The sequence below is a fragment of the Rousettus aegyptiacus genome, unplaced genomic scaffold, assembly GCF_014176215.1.
Source record: "Rousettus aegyptiacus isolate mRouAeg1 unplaced genomic scaffold, mRouAeg1.p scaffold_m13_p_3, whole genome shotgun sequence".
In the NCBI taxonomy this organism is placed as follows: domain Eukaryota; kingdom Metazoa; phylum Chordata; class Mammalia; order Chiroptera; family Pteropodidae; genus Rousettus; species Rousettus aegyptiacus.
Genome location: NW_023416306.1, coordinates 132,915,642 through 132,931,881, shown reverse-complemented (window position 1 = coordinate 132,931,881; position 16,240 = coordinate 132,915,642). Strand labels below are relative to the sequence as shown.

Sequence of the window (16,240 nt, the reverse complement as noted above, 5' to 3'; positions counted from 1 at the left end):
ATTTTCTTTGTATCCCTGAGTATTTTAAGTATAGTATTTAGAAGACTGAAGGAATGGATGCCTGACCTACCCTTTATTAAAAGCCTATGATTTTTACCACAAGAAGAAAAAAAGCCTATGTCTTTCACTTACAGTTTTGATTAAAGATAGATTTGATGTCATTTTCTTTTGTTAAAGGCTAAAATTGTCTCTTAAACCTGAGGGAAGTATTGGAGGAAAAGTGTAAAAGCAGGTTCTATATCTTCTGGCAGGAAGCCTTTTGTAAAATTTTAATTTTGGCCATAGTACAAAGTTGCTTTTTCTAAAGAAGATGCTTGGTTTTAGAGACAAAAATAAAAAAAATTAAATCTATTAAACGGAGTGCAAAAACAAGCGCCTAATGTTTAATTGTTGCCATTCTGTGGTTTATATCAACAAACACAAAGGTTAATCTGAATTTTTATTACATTATTTTAATTTTTGGTAGGGATAACAGTTATCTTTTAATTTCATGTGGGACTGCTGTTAAACTTACAATAAGATTGGAATATCTGCTATATTTAAGGATCAGTGCGTGATACCTGTTAATATTACCTTTTATATTTGAGGGTGCTTTGTGTTTGTGTATTTATTTTAATTGATTTATTTTAGGGTTTTATATGACTGGAAAGAAAGACTGAAACAGGGATGTGAAATTATTCAGAGTACTCCCTATGGACGCCCTGCAAATATTAGCGGTAGTACCTCATCACAAAAAATTTATATCACTTACCGAAGAGCCTCTGAAAACATGACTCAGAATACGTTGGCTGTCACAGACATATGTATTATTATACCAAGTAAAGGAGAAAGTCCACCACACACATTCTGCAAAGTCGACAAGAATCTCAACAACAGTATGGTAAGTGACTCTTTTGCACTGATAAAATTAGCCACTGATGAAAAGACCATAATCTAAAATAAGTCTTTGGAAAAAAACATAGCACTGAATTAAAAATATGTTCTTAAAGATGTTGGATATTTTATTTTTAGGAAAGTACTTTAATTGTACTTTCAAAAGGAGCTATGCAAAAAGCCTTTTTTTTAAATGAAAAAAAAAAAAAAAGATTTTTCCCCTTACTGCGAAACTAATGTACTAGCCAAGGTTAATCCCTCCCTCCACTTGTGTATGACTTTTTTGTGAATCATCAGTTTTTCTCTCTACATTGGATTATTTCTTCCAGCATGCAAACCATGTTTTAGTATCTTTTATCTTTTCAAAACTTGACCTTTATATCTTTTGTCTACTGCCTCATTTCACTGTTCGCTTTTACAATAAAACATTTCAAAAGAAGTGACTACATTCTGCCCCCTTCCTCACTTTGACTCTTTTCAATTAGGCTTTTGTCTCCATCATTCCACCAAGATTGCTCTTATTGTTGAATACAATGATCAATACTTAATATTTTCAGTAGGCTTCGACATAGGTAATCACTTCTCGAAACAGTGGCAGGAAGAAAAGATGTAATCTTTTTCTATGTACTGTCTTGCTTTTTCCTCTCACCTCACCAATCATTCCTTTTCTGTCTTTGCTAATTTCTTCCCTACTCCCTAACCTCTACACAACATAGTGCCCCAGGGTTCAGTCCTCAGGCCATTTATCTTTATCATCTAAACTCACACCCTTGATGATGTAGTCATTTAAATACAGGCCATTTGTGGACTACTCGTAAATGTTATGTGTCTAGCCTGGATCTCTCTAATTCATCATCTCTTCTTGGAAATCAAATAATTTAGGTTTTGTGAGTTGTATATAGTCTCTGTTGACATATTAGTCTTTGTTTTTTTTTTTAACAACTTTTTAAAAATGTAAAACCCAGTCTTGGCTCAGGTGAACAAAAACAGGACTCAGGTCAAAGGAAGGCCATAGTTTGATAGACTCTTGGTCTAACTAATCAGTTTCCATTTCCTCTTCCTACAACCTGTTGTTCACATTTAAAACATATTTTACATCATATCATTCTTCTGATTACAACCCTTAAATGGCTTCCCATATCACTTTTAGTAAAAACCAAAGTCCTTTCAGTTGCCTTAAGGTTATATATGCGTGATCTGCAGTTGTTTTTGTCTTTACTTTTTTATTGCTGTTTTAAATTTTAAAAAGAAATGTGTATTCATAAAAAATTTGAGGGGGAACAAATTATAGATCTATGAAGTAATAGGTGTTTCTACCTCCATCTTTTGGAGTCCTTTCCCAATATTAACAATTAACAATTTGATATATGTCCTCCCAGAACTTTTTGTATGTGCATATGTGGAGTATATATAATATAGACAAATTCATCTTTTATTTTTCAAAAGTTAGTAATTTCTATATATTCTGATATAACCTTTTTTTTTTTACTATCATCCATCTTTATCAATATAACTCTCTGCTTAATTCTTCTAATGATTGTATAGTGTTCCATAAAAACAAGTGAAGAATAATGAATACATTATTTCTATTTTTTTCTCCATTCATAATAATGTTGTTTTGATCAATTCTGTACCTTTTTCTTTGTATATTTATTGGCATGTCTCTGGAAGAATAATTACAAGTGGAATTGATGGGTCTATGGGTATGCTGTACATTTTAAAAAATGTTGACAGTTTCCTCAGAAAAGGTTGTGGCAGTTTATATTCCCAGTGGTCATACTGTATAAGAATACTCTTTCCCGAGTTCCACACCTTACCAACACTGGTTGTGATCAACCCCTTTTTAATTATTGACTAATAAGCAAGAAATCATTCTAAGTTTAACTTGCATTTCTTTGGTAATTGTGGAAATCGAGCATCTTTTAATATTTAATAGCTTTGAATGACTGAATATTACCGCACTTTATTTATTCCATCTTCCATTGTAAGACATTTAGATTCTAATTTGTTTATATTTCGAGTAAAGCTATTATATGTAGTTAAAACTAATCTTCAATAAGTTAGGTTTATTGAGCTCTTAGTGCTACACACTATTCTAAGTATTTCACATTCATTATTTACTCAGTTAATTCTCACAACCACTGTGATTGGTATTTTTCCCCCATTTTACAGAGAAGAAATTTTGAAAATTAAAAAGACCATAGACACAAAGAGTTTAGTGGTGGGAGGGTAGGTAAGGGTAAAGGGGGTTAAATATAGGTGACAGAAGATTTGTCTTTGGGTGGTGAGCACACAATGCAATGCACAGAAAATGTATTATTGAATTGTACACTTGAAACCTATATAATTTTATTACTAGTGTTACCTCAGTAAATTTTTTAAAAATGTTGTTACCTGCCCAGGGTTATACCTTCAATAAGCAGTTGAACCAAGATTGAAATCCAGACTATAAGACTCTAGAATCAGAATCAAACTCCTAAAAATTGTTCTGCATTGCTTAATTATTTCCTTATATATCCTAGAATTTCCAGATAATGCACCTGTTTGCTTTTAAGATTTTTGTCGAGAAAGGTTTAACCAGTTTATATTCCTATGAACAAAGTCCGAAAGGATTGATATTTTTTTGCAATTTTGTCAACAATTGAGTTTTTAACCACAAATTTTTGAATTTAATTTTTTAATGATCCTAGAGCAGTTACATGCATTGCCTTATTATAGCTGTGGGGATTAACACTTAGCTAAGATTTAAAAGATTGTACACACATCTCGTCACTTATTAAGTTTTCATGGGAAGTTGATTTTTAAAAGTGTTTATCCTCTCTTCTCTTAAACTAGCAACATGAAAAACACTGAAGGTTTAGATGAAGTTAAAAGAGGAAGAACTGAAGTGTATTGATATATGGCTGGATACAATGCAAATTGAACCTTCATAGCAAGATAGTAAAATAGATCTGTATTTTGTCGTGGTTCAGATCAGTATGGCCTAGTGGTTCAGAGCACAAACTCTCTGGAACCAGAGTGTCTGAATATGAATTTTATCTGACACTTACTGGCTGTATGACTTTGGGCAAGTAACTTAACCTCTGTGTACCTGTTTCATGGTTTTAAAATGATAACAATAGCATTTACCTTATGAATTAGTATGATGATTAAGTAAATTTAGAACTATGTCCCAATACATATAAGAAAGCATTATATATGTGTCACCTTGTTATCTGTAAGTATGTTTCAAATCCAGATTTTCTTAAAGAAAAATCTGCAATTTTAAGGTAGTAGCAGTATTTGTTTAAAATCATTTAATTTTTCAAATGGATATTGATGATATCTAAATAATATCTTAAAAGAATTATCTGCAGCTATGTGCCCCCCTCATTAGATGACTTTTTTTGTTAACAGCTATTCATATACAGAACACCCTATTTTTTTGGTGGAGGAAGAAAATCATGCTAGCAAATAGAGTTTTACCGATCTTATGTGGTGCTGATCGTGATGGCAAGAAGGATTTTTTAACTCTTCCATAACATAATGTCCAGCTTAACATCATTTCAGATTTGCTTTGGTCTTTAGCAAGACTGTACAGGCTCACAGATACTTCCATTTACTATTGGTGAAAAGTTATTTTTGTAGATGTTAGTTTTGGATTCAAATTTAATTGATTATGTCATTAAAACCATTTCTAGATCTTATTAGTTAATCAGAGTGTTCAAGGTTGACTTATAGCATTGAAACTAAAACCTGAGATATGAGTTTCAATTTTTCCTTACTCTAAACATTATTGGTTCCAGTTTTGTCAGAAAACATTTATTCTCTACTGAAAGAGTAAAGGTAAAGTATAACATAGGGTGAACAGAATGAACTCCAACTAAACCTGCTGGCTTTGAATTCCAGGCCTGTGTTTTGGCCAAGTTCCTTTGTTCTTCGTGCTTCAAGTTTTCTCATTCACGAAGTAGGGATAAAGTAGCACTTTATTTCATAGGCTTTTGGTGAAGATTAAATTAACTAATATTTGGAAAGAACTTAGGATAGTGCCTATCTGAATGTTAGCTATTATTAATTATTCTTTTGCTTAATTAGTCCCTTTTATGTACATTTAATGTCTGAGGAAGAGCTTTTCTTTTCAGTTTCATTAGATATAATTGATATACAATAAGAAAGAGCTTTTTATTTTACTTTTCCCCACTGTTTAAGCTTCTCTTAGTTTCTTCTAAGAAATATTACAGGAGTACAAATCTCTTAAATGTTTATTTTCTTATTCTTAAATCTCGTGTCAACCCTAAATATAGAAAAACTTCTTCGATCTTAGCTGTAGGTGCCTTTTTTTAAGCAATGGGTTGTGGTTCGTATCTCTTAATAATCTTTGTTTCCATTGACTTTAAGAGAGCAAATTTAGATCTTTGACTCCGGAATAGATGTACAATGACTTATGACTTATGACTCTCAGAAAAGTTAAAATAGGGAACTTACTTTCATGTCTGCCTAATGTATATGTAAAGAATCAGGAAGTGGTTGGGATTAAATTATGGACACATTGATAATACCCAGTAGTATGATTATATACCTTACTCTTGTTTTGGAAGATTAGGTAGCTTGAATGAAAGCCATCTACTAAGTTCTCAAATGAGGAGAGAAAAAAAAAAAAAAACCAAAAACCAATCTAATGGACATGAGGAAATATACGTTAAATTGTTCAAGTTTCTACATGATTTTCACACCAGGCTTACAGCTTTGGACTCAAAAAAAATCTCTTCCACCTCTCCACCGCCCCCCCCTTCCCCGCCCCATTAAGCTTTTATTTGGAAAGACTGTCAAGAGTTATTAGTTTTTAAACTTTGGATCATAAGTCTTAAATGATTTGGACTTTGATTGAATTAGAATAGAATCACAGTATTTTAGAGCTAGAAGAGAACTTGGGAGTGGTCATGCGGTACAAAAATGCAAAAAATTTTTGGTAAAGATTTTAATCGAGTTTGGATTCACACAGCTAATTTTTGGCAAATCTGAGACTCTCTCTTCAGTTTTTGACTCACTGAGAAATTTTTTATACTCCATCTAAATGGCTCTTGTTTTACAACCTTTCAAGAATGTCAGTATTTGATTTAACAAGTTTATTTAGAAAAATAGAATCATTAACAAAGCAGGTTATTAAACAGTGCACCTAATTCCTTGGTTGTGGGAGAAGGCATCTGAAAGTCCTTATCAGGGTGATCACTTTGTAAGTTATATAAATGTCTTACCACTATGCTGTATACCTGAAGCTAATATAATATCGAATGTCAACTGTAATTGAAAAAATTTTTTTTAAAACAAGACATAAAACATATATTCAGCATATCACCATTTGTTTTAAAATTTGAAAGTACATAGAACAATAATACATACTTTAGATGTCTGTATTTGTATAGTAGAAAGTTTTTAAATGCATGTGAATGAAATACACTAGCTTCAGGCTAGTAATTAACTCTGGAGGACAGAAAAGAATGGAAGATGAGGCTTTAGCTAAACATAATTTTTGTTTCTTTATAAATTAAAATCTGAAGCAAATATGGTAAATCGTTAACATTTGTTAAATATTAGTGGTAAGTAAATGGATGTTTGTAGTCTCTTAATATTGAAACTGTTAATATTTCTTAAAGTAAGTTTATTTTCTCTATATAGTTGTCTTCAGTGCTATGAATCTGTCTTCATGTACTGGTTTATGCTGGCACTCTATTGTATATTCACAAACATGTCCTGTCTCATTCAATAAACAAATATTTTTTAAGTATTTCTAAATGATAGGCACTGTTTTCAGTGCTACATATATAACAGTGAATAAAACTAAGCCCTTACCATTATGGAATTTATATTTTAGTGGTGGAATAATAAATTAGAAAATATACTATATGCCAAATGGTGGTAAGTGCTATGGAGGGGAAAAAGGCAAAATAAGAGAGATAGGGAAGACCAGGCAGGGTAGAGGGAGGCTTGTTTTTGCATATAATGTGAAGAATGAAGGACTGTAATAAAGTGGTCTTTGAATTGAGACCAAAAGGAGGTGAGGAAGTGTGGATATATCTGTGGCCACCTAATGTCATGTGGTGACTGACATCTCCCAAGTTACGTCTTCATTTCAGACCTCTCACCTTAGCTCCATTTGATTCTTCACTTGGATGTCTAATAGATGTTTTAAACTTTATGTCTAAAACTGAACTCCTTTTCTTCACCCCAAAATTTGCTTTACCCACAGTCCCTATCTCAGTTCAAGCTGGGACTAGAAATTTGAGACTCCTTGGGGGAGTAGCTGTTTTAAAGCTATGGGACTAAACGTATGAGATCATTTAGAGGAAGTAAAGAGATCACATTTAATGATCAGGAAGAGACAGGATGCTACAAAAGAGACAGGAGTGGCCAGAGATTTGGTGAAGAGGGACCAGGAAAATATGATGTCTCAAAAGCCAAGAGAAGAAAATATTTCCAGAAGGGGGTCACTAGTGGCATCAAAATCTGCTGATAAGTTAAAGTAAGATGAAGACTAGGAATCAGCTATTAAATTTGGCATCATTAAAATGTTCAAGTGTTCTTTTAAAGAATGGTGGGAATAAACCCTAATTTGGAGTGGATTCAGGAGAGAATGGGAAATAAAGGAAATAAATGGATGTGGCAAATCACAACTCTTGAGTTTCAGTATAAAGAGCTGCAGAAAAATCTGGCAATATCTGAAAGTGGGTCTGGAATCAAAAAGAAAAATATACATATGAGTATATATTAGTTTATCATTTCTGCCCAAAGTTTGGATTTAAATAAAGTATAAATTGTGGTGGCTCACGTTTGTTTTAAAGAGTCAAGTTTTCCTCATATTATTTTTGTTACAAGGGAAAAATATGTTAAATTTTACTTCTGAGAACAGTGGACAATAACGTCAATAAAATGCTGACAAAAATAGCCAATTGAAAATAGCTAACAGAGAAATATGTTACATCTTAGATGATATATACTAGAGAAATTAAAGAAATTTCATTGTATTAAGTTACCGCCTTTTAAAATTAATACTTTCTTTTTTTTTAATTCAGTGGGGATCAGCAGTATACTTATGTTATAAAAAATCGGTGGCAAAGACTAACACTGTATCTTACAAAGCTGGTAAGTATAATTTTTCATGGGATACTTAATATATAAATGTATTATGGGGGCTAGTAAGATTAAAGCAAAAAACAAAACCCGCCTTACAATGTGTTACTGTCAGGACTGGAAACTACAATCCATGTCTTTCAATTCTGTTTTGTTTATATCAATATATTTATTGGATGCATAATGGAAAATTAATATTAAAAGAAGGCGGGGTTTTTTAAACATTAAGTTTAAATAAATAATAAGTAGATGTTCTCTTTAAGTTTTTATATTAGTAGAAAATGTAGAAAAATATTTTTCTGTTAAATTAATGTTTCTTTAATATTTATATTAAGTTTAGTCATCTGTAGTTCATATGTAATTGTTTCAGAATAATAATCTAAAATATAAGAAACTAATTCGTGATTTTATAGTACATAGTTGAAATTTTCAATTATCAGAAACTTCAAAATATCAAACACACTGATCTTATTTGCAAGAGAGCAGATTCAGCCTTTTAAATAATATATTTTTAAAATTACCTTCCTGGACTTTTCTGCCTTTGATATTTTAGGATCTGCATTTCATCAGTGTTTTTGTACTTATTTAAAGCCTATACTGTTGCCTCACGACCCAAGAGAGTAGTGGACAGTTAACTATAGATCCTCATGGGATCTACTGGCTGCCTAGCATATAATTAGAGAATTTTAGAACTGCCTTGGGTGTTAGTATATCCAGTTCATGTCGCTTTATAGCTGAGAAAACCAGAGTCTTTTAGGTATATGATTTGTCTAAAATAACGTAGATATTGGTGACAGACCAACCACTAGTATTCTCAGTTTATCATTTTATCTTTAAGGTTATATCTAGTTAGGGTTTCCACTTGACTTTTACTGTTCAAGGTTAGGGAACCTATTTCCTATTTCTAGTTCTATAAAATCCCATATGAAACTCTGCTTGGAAGATGTGCATTCAAAAGAGGATTTCTGGACCACTTTCTAGACTAGTCTGTTTAACATGAAATCATAGGCCATAGAAACTGTCTTCATATAATTTGAAATTATTCAGAAGCTGGGCTTGAATTGATAGACCTCTGAAGACATTGTTAATATGTGACTCATATTTTTATTAGTATTTTTCTTATATTTGTGCTAGGAGTCATATATATAATATACATGCTCCTGTAGGATATGTTTTTTAATGTGTAAAAACACCTGAGGGAAAATTGTTGAGAGCCGATTAAATGAATATATGCATGTAACCATATTGAAAATTTCAGAGAAAATAGTATATATATATATATATGCTTTAAGGTTGTGTGACTACAAACTTAATTTTTGATTATGTGTATATGTATGTTTCTTTAGGATAATCTTTTCTGTTTTCCTTCCTTAGCCTTTGTGGATGAAGCTTGATAAATATTAAGCACTTAATATAAATAGTTATAATTTTGGAGCATTAAAATATATATGAATCCTACTGAAGCATTCAGTTATTTGATGAACATTTATGTAATGTTTTGTTATTCCAAATGTGTTAAATAATAAAGCATTTCAGAATCATTCAAATTACAGCCACCTAAATTCAAGAGATGATAACCTAATATCTGTTGTTGTTTTTACAGGTCTAATTTGTAGATATCCTCAAGAAGATTATGAGTCATTCTCACTCTCAGAATCTGTTCCCCTATTTTGTTTACCAATGGGTGCAACTATTGAATGTTGGCCACCAAATAGTAAATACCCTCTCCCTGTATTTTCTACGTTTGTGTTAACTGGAGCCTCAGCTGAAAAGGTACTATGTTTTAACCAATAACATCTGCAAATTTTTTGTATATTTTTATTTCTTAAGTTTTACATAAATTGAAGAACAATAGAAAATAACCGACTGATAGAATCTGTTATACATACCTCTTCCATTTGGTTAAAATAACCATATCTAGGGACATCGAAAAAGAATTTTCATTCTGTTCTATATACCCAAATAAATGCTTTTTTTTGTGAATATAGTGAAAGATACTTTTTATCATCAAATGATGATCCTAAATTGCCTCATTTTCTGTGATATACAGAAGCTTTGAAGTAATATAAAACACGTTATTAAATATACAATGCTGTTGAGAATCATAGACAATTACAGTTGGGAGGGACCTTGGAAATCATCTTGTCTAACATCTTTATTTTATAGATTGAAAAACTGATGTCCAGAGAAATTCAGTGAAATGCCTGAAGTTGGAATTTGTATTTCCTTATCTAAAATTTTATCCCACTGTCTACTAAATAATTAATTTCAATCATTTTCTTACAGAGAGTATTGATAAAATTGCTTTCACTCTTTATGCAACATGCAGTTTAATTGAAACACTTTTTTTTCAATAAGGAGTTGTGAGACTAGCACTTGTATAGTTTTTAAAATTTAATTCTGTTTTTTAATGTGCTTCAAGAAAGCAAAGAATAATGTCTTTACTACTATGTTCCTGGTACCTGGCACCTTGCCAGACTCATAAGCATATAATGGCTCATAATGGCCTAGCTCATAATGGCTCATCCATTAAATATTTAACTAATGATGTGACTTGAATAAATGATATAAGGTGTATTTATTAAGCATATTACTTGTTTTCCAGGTTTATGGTGCTGCTATTCAGTTTTATGAACCATACCCTGAGGAGAATCTCACAGACAAACAGAGACTTCTTTTGGGTTTAGCATCGGCAGATGGGAAGTTTGATAGTTCGAAAACAATTCACACTAATAAATGCATCTGTCTTCTTTCTCATTGGCCTTTTTTTGATGCATTCAGGAAGTTTCTGACTTTTCTGTATCGTTATTCCATCTCAGGACCTCATGTCCTTCCAATTGAGAAGTAAGTTTGAAGCCTTTTAGGTTCAAAATTAGATACATCTTTCCATTATGTGTGGTGTATTTGTAGTGGCAATTTAGTAAATTTTATATGGAAACTAAACTTGTCAAGAATTATTTGAGAAAAAAAGTTTGATTGTTTCAATCAGGAGTATTTCTCTGTTATACTTTTACAGTCATGTTATTTTAAATAATTTTATCTCTAAGAAAATAAGTGTTTTATTTTTGGATGCTCTTACGAAGTTTGGAGATCCTAATTGGAATTTTTTTAACTGGCTTGTAATTCTTATTTTACATATAATTGGATTCATTATGAACCTTTAAAATTATTTCTTACAATTTTTAGATATCATGAACTTAAAGGAAAAATTAGATAAGCTCATTCTTTATTCTTTTTAAAATTTTAGTGATTTAAGATTACTAAAACTGAATGTTTCATATAGAAAGATCTGATGCAAATGATATCTAAATATCTCCATTGGCTTATTATTGTTTATTTTATACCATCTATCACTTTATATCTTTCATATTCTTAGGCAGAATTCTCCATCTCTAATGGCAGTTAGAAAGTGGTAGAGTTATCATAAGAACATTTGGTGTACAGGATTATAATTTAATTTTTCCTTGTACTTTTCTACTCTCATCTCAGTATTCTAACACAGCAGTTCTCAAATTTTGTGGTCTCAGGACCCCTTTATTCTCTTAAAAAAGGAGGACCACAAAGAGCTTTTTTTATGTGTTATATCTGTCGATATTTACTATAATAGAAATTAAGATTGGAACTTGTAAAATACTTATTAATTTTTAAAAATAATAAGCCCATTACATGTTAATTATCTTTTTTGAAAACTAATTGTTTTCCAAAACAAAAAAATTAATGAGAAGAGTTACATTATTTTACATTTTTGCAAATCTCTAATGTTTAGCTTAATTGAAAACAGGTAGGTTCTCATATATGCTTCTTTATTTAATCTGTTGCCATATGTTGTTTGGTTGAGTTTTATGAAAAAATGCTAGGCCTCACATGAATATGTAGGTGGAAAAAGGATGGTATTTGAATAGACCTTTTCAGAATATTGTGGAATTTTTTTTTTTTTGGTCGCTGCACCCAACCTTAACCAATGGAGTTTAGTATAGGAATTAGCAGATAATTTTGTCCTGTCCAAAACATTCACGGAGACATTTGGTACATGTCAAAGGGTCCTTGATAATTGGCCTGTCCAAAACATCCATGGAAATACTTGATCCACACCGACCCATCTACCTAACCCCATGTGCCATTACCAGCTAGGCTACTGAGGCAAGAAGGGTTATTATTGTTAATACAGCCACAACACAGTTATTGGACCAATAACACATAGTATTTTTTATGTATTAATCCTGTAAACAAAAAGTATAAATAAGTGTTATACTTTTATACTTTTACCATCTGAACCTAGGAATATTTTCTAAGCTTAGACATTTTTGAAAGAACCAGACATCATGGACAATTTGGTTGGACCAAATATGCTCATGAATGTTTTTCATAAGACAAATATCAAGGACCTTTTAGCATAGACCAAGTGTCTCCAGAGCCATTTTGGACAGGACCAAGTGCCCTGCAAAGATAATAGGTTATTTGCAGTGTGGAATCTAAAACTTTAGTGATTAATTTCCTTTCTCTGTTACATTAAAATCTTTTGGTCTTTCTTATTCTTTGAGTGCAACTTTTACACATGCATGATTTGTAGCATTGTATATTGGTTATTTGGAAAATACTTGTTTTCTGAGTTAACATAGTAAATTTCATTATCAACATTATATACAAAATATCTGCTGAATACCCAACATTGGATAACCTTAATTTATCAGTTGTTCTTTCAAGGAAAAATAGCATTCCGTGGGGAAAAAAGCAGCAGTTAATTTATTTATAACTCAGTCGCACAAGTGCTTTTTCTCAAGATAACTATCATACTTCTATGCACAGCAGAAGTGCTTTATACCTACTTCCCCTTTCATTACACAGATTTTTTTAAATGTACACTACAATGTCAAAATTTAATAAAATTAATATTTACTGTTGCATCAAAGACATTAAGTGAAACAATACAGCTACTAATACAGTTTTGTGCCACTACCTTGATGCATAATAAGATGCCAGAAGTTTCATCTACAATGCTTTTACAATGTCAGTGCAGATATCAACACAGTGAAAAAGGCAAAAGATGTTCTAATATTATTATAAAAATAGTTTTCTGCTGTTCTACTTCAGATAATTCCAGCAAATATGTGTCCTTTGGAACTCATTCCCCTTATCTTTTTTCCTTAGCTTATAAGTACCTTTATGGTAGAAACTGGTAGTATCTGCCTTTTTATAATTCAATTAATGTCTAGCAGTGTCTTATACATAGCAACCAATCAAAACATATTGTAATTTTATAAATTTATCTTGTAATGTTCTCAATCTAGTTGAATATATCTCAGTTCTGAAACCAAAATGATTTTGAAATGTTGTTTAAAAGAAAATTAATGCAGAAACAAAATAACTTATTCCTAAAAAGGTAGAGGATTTTTCAGTATGGTTGCCTTTTTTTTCTTTTCTACAGTGTTCAAAATAAAACCCATCAATCTAACTTTTTATCCATTTTCTTCTAGTGAAAATAAAAACCCCACAAAATTAGTAATCCAATTGTTAACCTAAAAGTGTTAATAGGCATACTCAGAGATACTGCAGGTTCCATTCCAGACCACTGTAATAAAGCAAGTATTCCAATAAAGCAAGTCATAATCTTTTTGCTAGTGGAGAGTCTTGCCTTCTGCTTGTAAAAAAGTGCAATAAAGCAAAACAAAAGAAAAGGAGGTGTATCTGTATATTCATCTTTTAGAAACAAACTCATTTTTCTAGAGCACTCTACGTAGTGTTTCGCTTTTAAAATATGAGCAGTTGACTAAAAAGTATATTACAAATGCAAGAATTAGCTGCTTTGGTAATGTCCACATCTCTGATATGTTGTGTGTTATCTACTTAGAGGGAAAAGTTAAAATAGCTTCTGAGACATTGATAACATAAACGCCGTTGCATGTGGACAACTATTAATATGAAAAGGTTTTGGATTTTAGTAAAAGCAACCTTAATGAGACATGATTTTTGTTTTTTTGTTCACTTGTTTTCATAGTATCAGGGATTTTGATTTTATAGGTACACAGAGAGCTTTTGACTTGGACTTGTGACTTGTTGACCTTTGTAGCACATGGTACTCACTTTGGAATCAATTGGCTTTTTGTTTGTTTGTTTTTAAGGCATATTTCTCATTTTATGCATAAAGTTCCTTTTCCATCTCCCCAGAGACCACGGATTTTAGTTCAGGTAAGATTTTTCTTCTTCTAAGTGCCCTGTTGAATGAGTATTGGCTCTGTCAAAATGTAACATAAAAATAATTTTAAATGGATGTGAAATCAAATTAGATCAAAAGAGAACTAGATGCTATTTCATTTTGGAGTTTGGGCCCTTATTTTTCATTTTTTCTTTTTAACTTTTTCTTAAATAATTTTTTAAATTTTTCAATTATAGTTGGGATACAATATTATATTAGTTTCAGGTGTAGAGTGTAGCAATTAGAGATCTGTATAACTCACAAAGTGGTCACCTCAAGAAATCTAGTACCCTTTTGCCCCATACATATTTATGGCAATATTATTGATTATAGTTCTTATGCTATGCTTTGTACCTCCATGACTGTTTTGTAACTGCCTATTTGTACTTCTTAATCCCTTTCCCTTTTTTCAATGACCGCCCCCCAACCGCCTTCCTATCTGGTGACTCTCAAAATATTCTCTGTATCTAGAGCTTGTTTCTGTTTTTTTTTTTTTTTGGGGGGGGGGTTGTTTGTTGTTATTGTTGTTGTTGTTTTGTTCTTTAGATTCTACATGTATGTAAAATCATATGGCATTTATCGGTCTCTATCTAAATTTCTCCATTCAGCACAATACCCTCTAGGTCCATCATACAGTATCTTTTTCCATCTCTTTACCTTTAGTCTCTGTGTTTCTTAATCTAAAGTGAGTCTCTGTAGGCAACATATGCAAGGGTCTTGTTTTCTTATCCATTTAGCCACCCTATCTTTTGATTGGAGCATTTAATTCTTTTTCATTTGAAGAACTTGTTGATAGATATGTAGTAATTGCCATTCTTTATTCATATTGTTGATACATATAATTTCTTCTTCTTAAAGAAATCCTTCCAACATTTCCTGTAATACTGACTTGGTGGTGATGAACTCCTTCAGTTTTTTCTTGTCTGGGAAGCTCTTTATCTGTCTTTCAACTCTAAATGATAGCTTTTCTGGATAAAGTAATTCTTGGTTGTAGATCTTGGGTCTTCATCACTTTGACTATTTTTTGCCAAGCCCTTCTTTCCTGCAAAGTTTCTTTTGAGAAATTAGCTGCCAGTCTTATGGGAGCTCCCTTATAGGTTACTAACTGCTTTTCTCTTGCTGCTTTTAAGATTCTCTCTTTGTTTCTAACCTTTGGCATTTTAATTATGACATGTCTTGGTGCGGGCCTCTTTGGGTTTATTTTTTGGAGACTCTCTGAGCTTCCTTGGTTATATGTCTATTTCCTTCACCAGGTTAGGGAAGTTTTCCATCATTTCTTCAAATATGTTTTCAACTTCTTACTCTATTTTCTCTGTCTAGTACCCCTATTACGTGAATGTTGTTACACCTGATGTTGTTCCCATAGTCTAGTGAAATTATCTTCATTTTTTTGGATTCTTTTTCTTATTACTGTTCTGATTGGGTGTTTTGTGCTACTTCACCCTCTATATTGGTGATTCAGTCATCCTCTTCATCCACTCTGTTGCTTCCTTCTCATGTGCTCGTCATCTCAGATATTCATATCTGACTGGTTCTCTATTATAATTTACATTTCCACTTTTATGTTTTTTATCTCTTTGTTAAAGTTCTCGCTGAGTTCATTTACTTTTCCCCTATGTTCATTGAGCATCCTTATAATCAGTGTTTTGAACTCTGCATGTGTTAGATTACTTGACTCCACTTTGTTTAGATATTTTTCTGGAGCTCTGTTCTGTTCTTTCATGTCAACCCATTTTGGCTGCCTTTCTGTGTCTGTTTCTGTATACTAAGTAAAGCTCCCAAGTCTCCTGTTCTTAGTAGCATGGCTTTGTGGAGCTTAGTGGCACAGTCCTGAGAGGAGTACAGCTGCAGGCCAAGTTTAGCCCCAGCTGGTGCCCCTCTGGGGGCTACCTGGTAAGAGTCAGCAAGCAATTGACAGATGGCTGCCACTCATGCTGTGCTTAAAGTTGACTCAAGAGACCATGCCAGAAAAGGCTGCCACCAGTGTGGGACTTGGCAAAAACGGGCCCTTATTGTTTTAACTGCCTCTCAGACAGACAACCCTTAAATAAAGGGTTGCAGAGTTAT

General features: G+C 32.1%; 1 protein-coding gene across 10 annotated transcripts in view; it reads left to right on the top strand.

The window, feature by feature from the left end:
- Positions 1-16,240, top strand: part of DENND4A (DENN domain containing 4A) — a 105,355-nt gene that overhangs the window by 31,293 nt on the left and 57,822 nt on the right. For all 10 annotated transcript variants that reach the window (XM_036217910.1, XM_036217902.1, XM_036217901.1 and 7 more), the window contains exons 4-8: positions 631-880; positions 7,923-7,992; positions 9,584-9,753; positions 10,586-10,824; positions 14,100-14,166. In XM_036217910.1, coding sequence (XP_036073803.1) covers positions 631-880; positions 7,923-7,992; positions 9,584-9,753; positions 10,586-10,824; positions 14,100-14,166 — 796 coding nt within the window. The remainder of the gene's footprint in view (positions 1-630; positions 881-7,922; positions 7,993-9,583; positions 9,754-10,585; positions 10,825-14,099; positions 14,167-16,240) is intronic.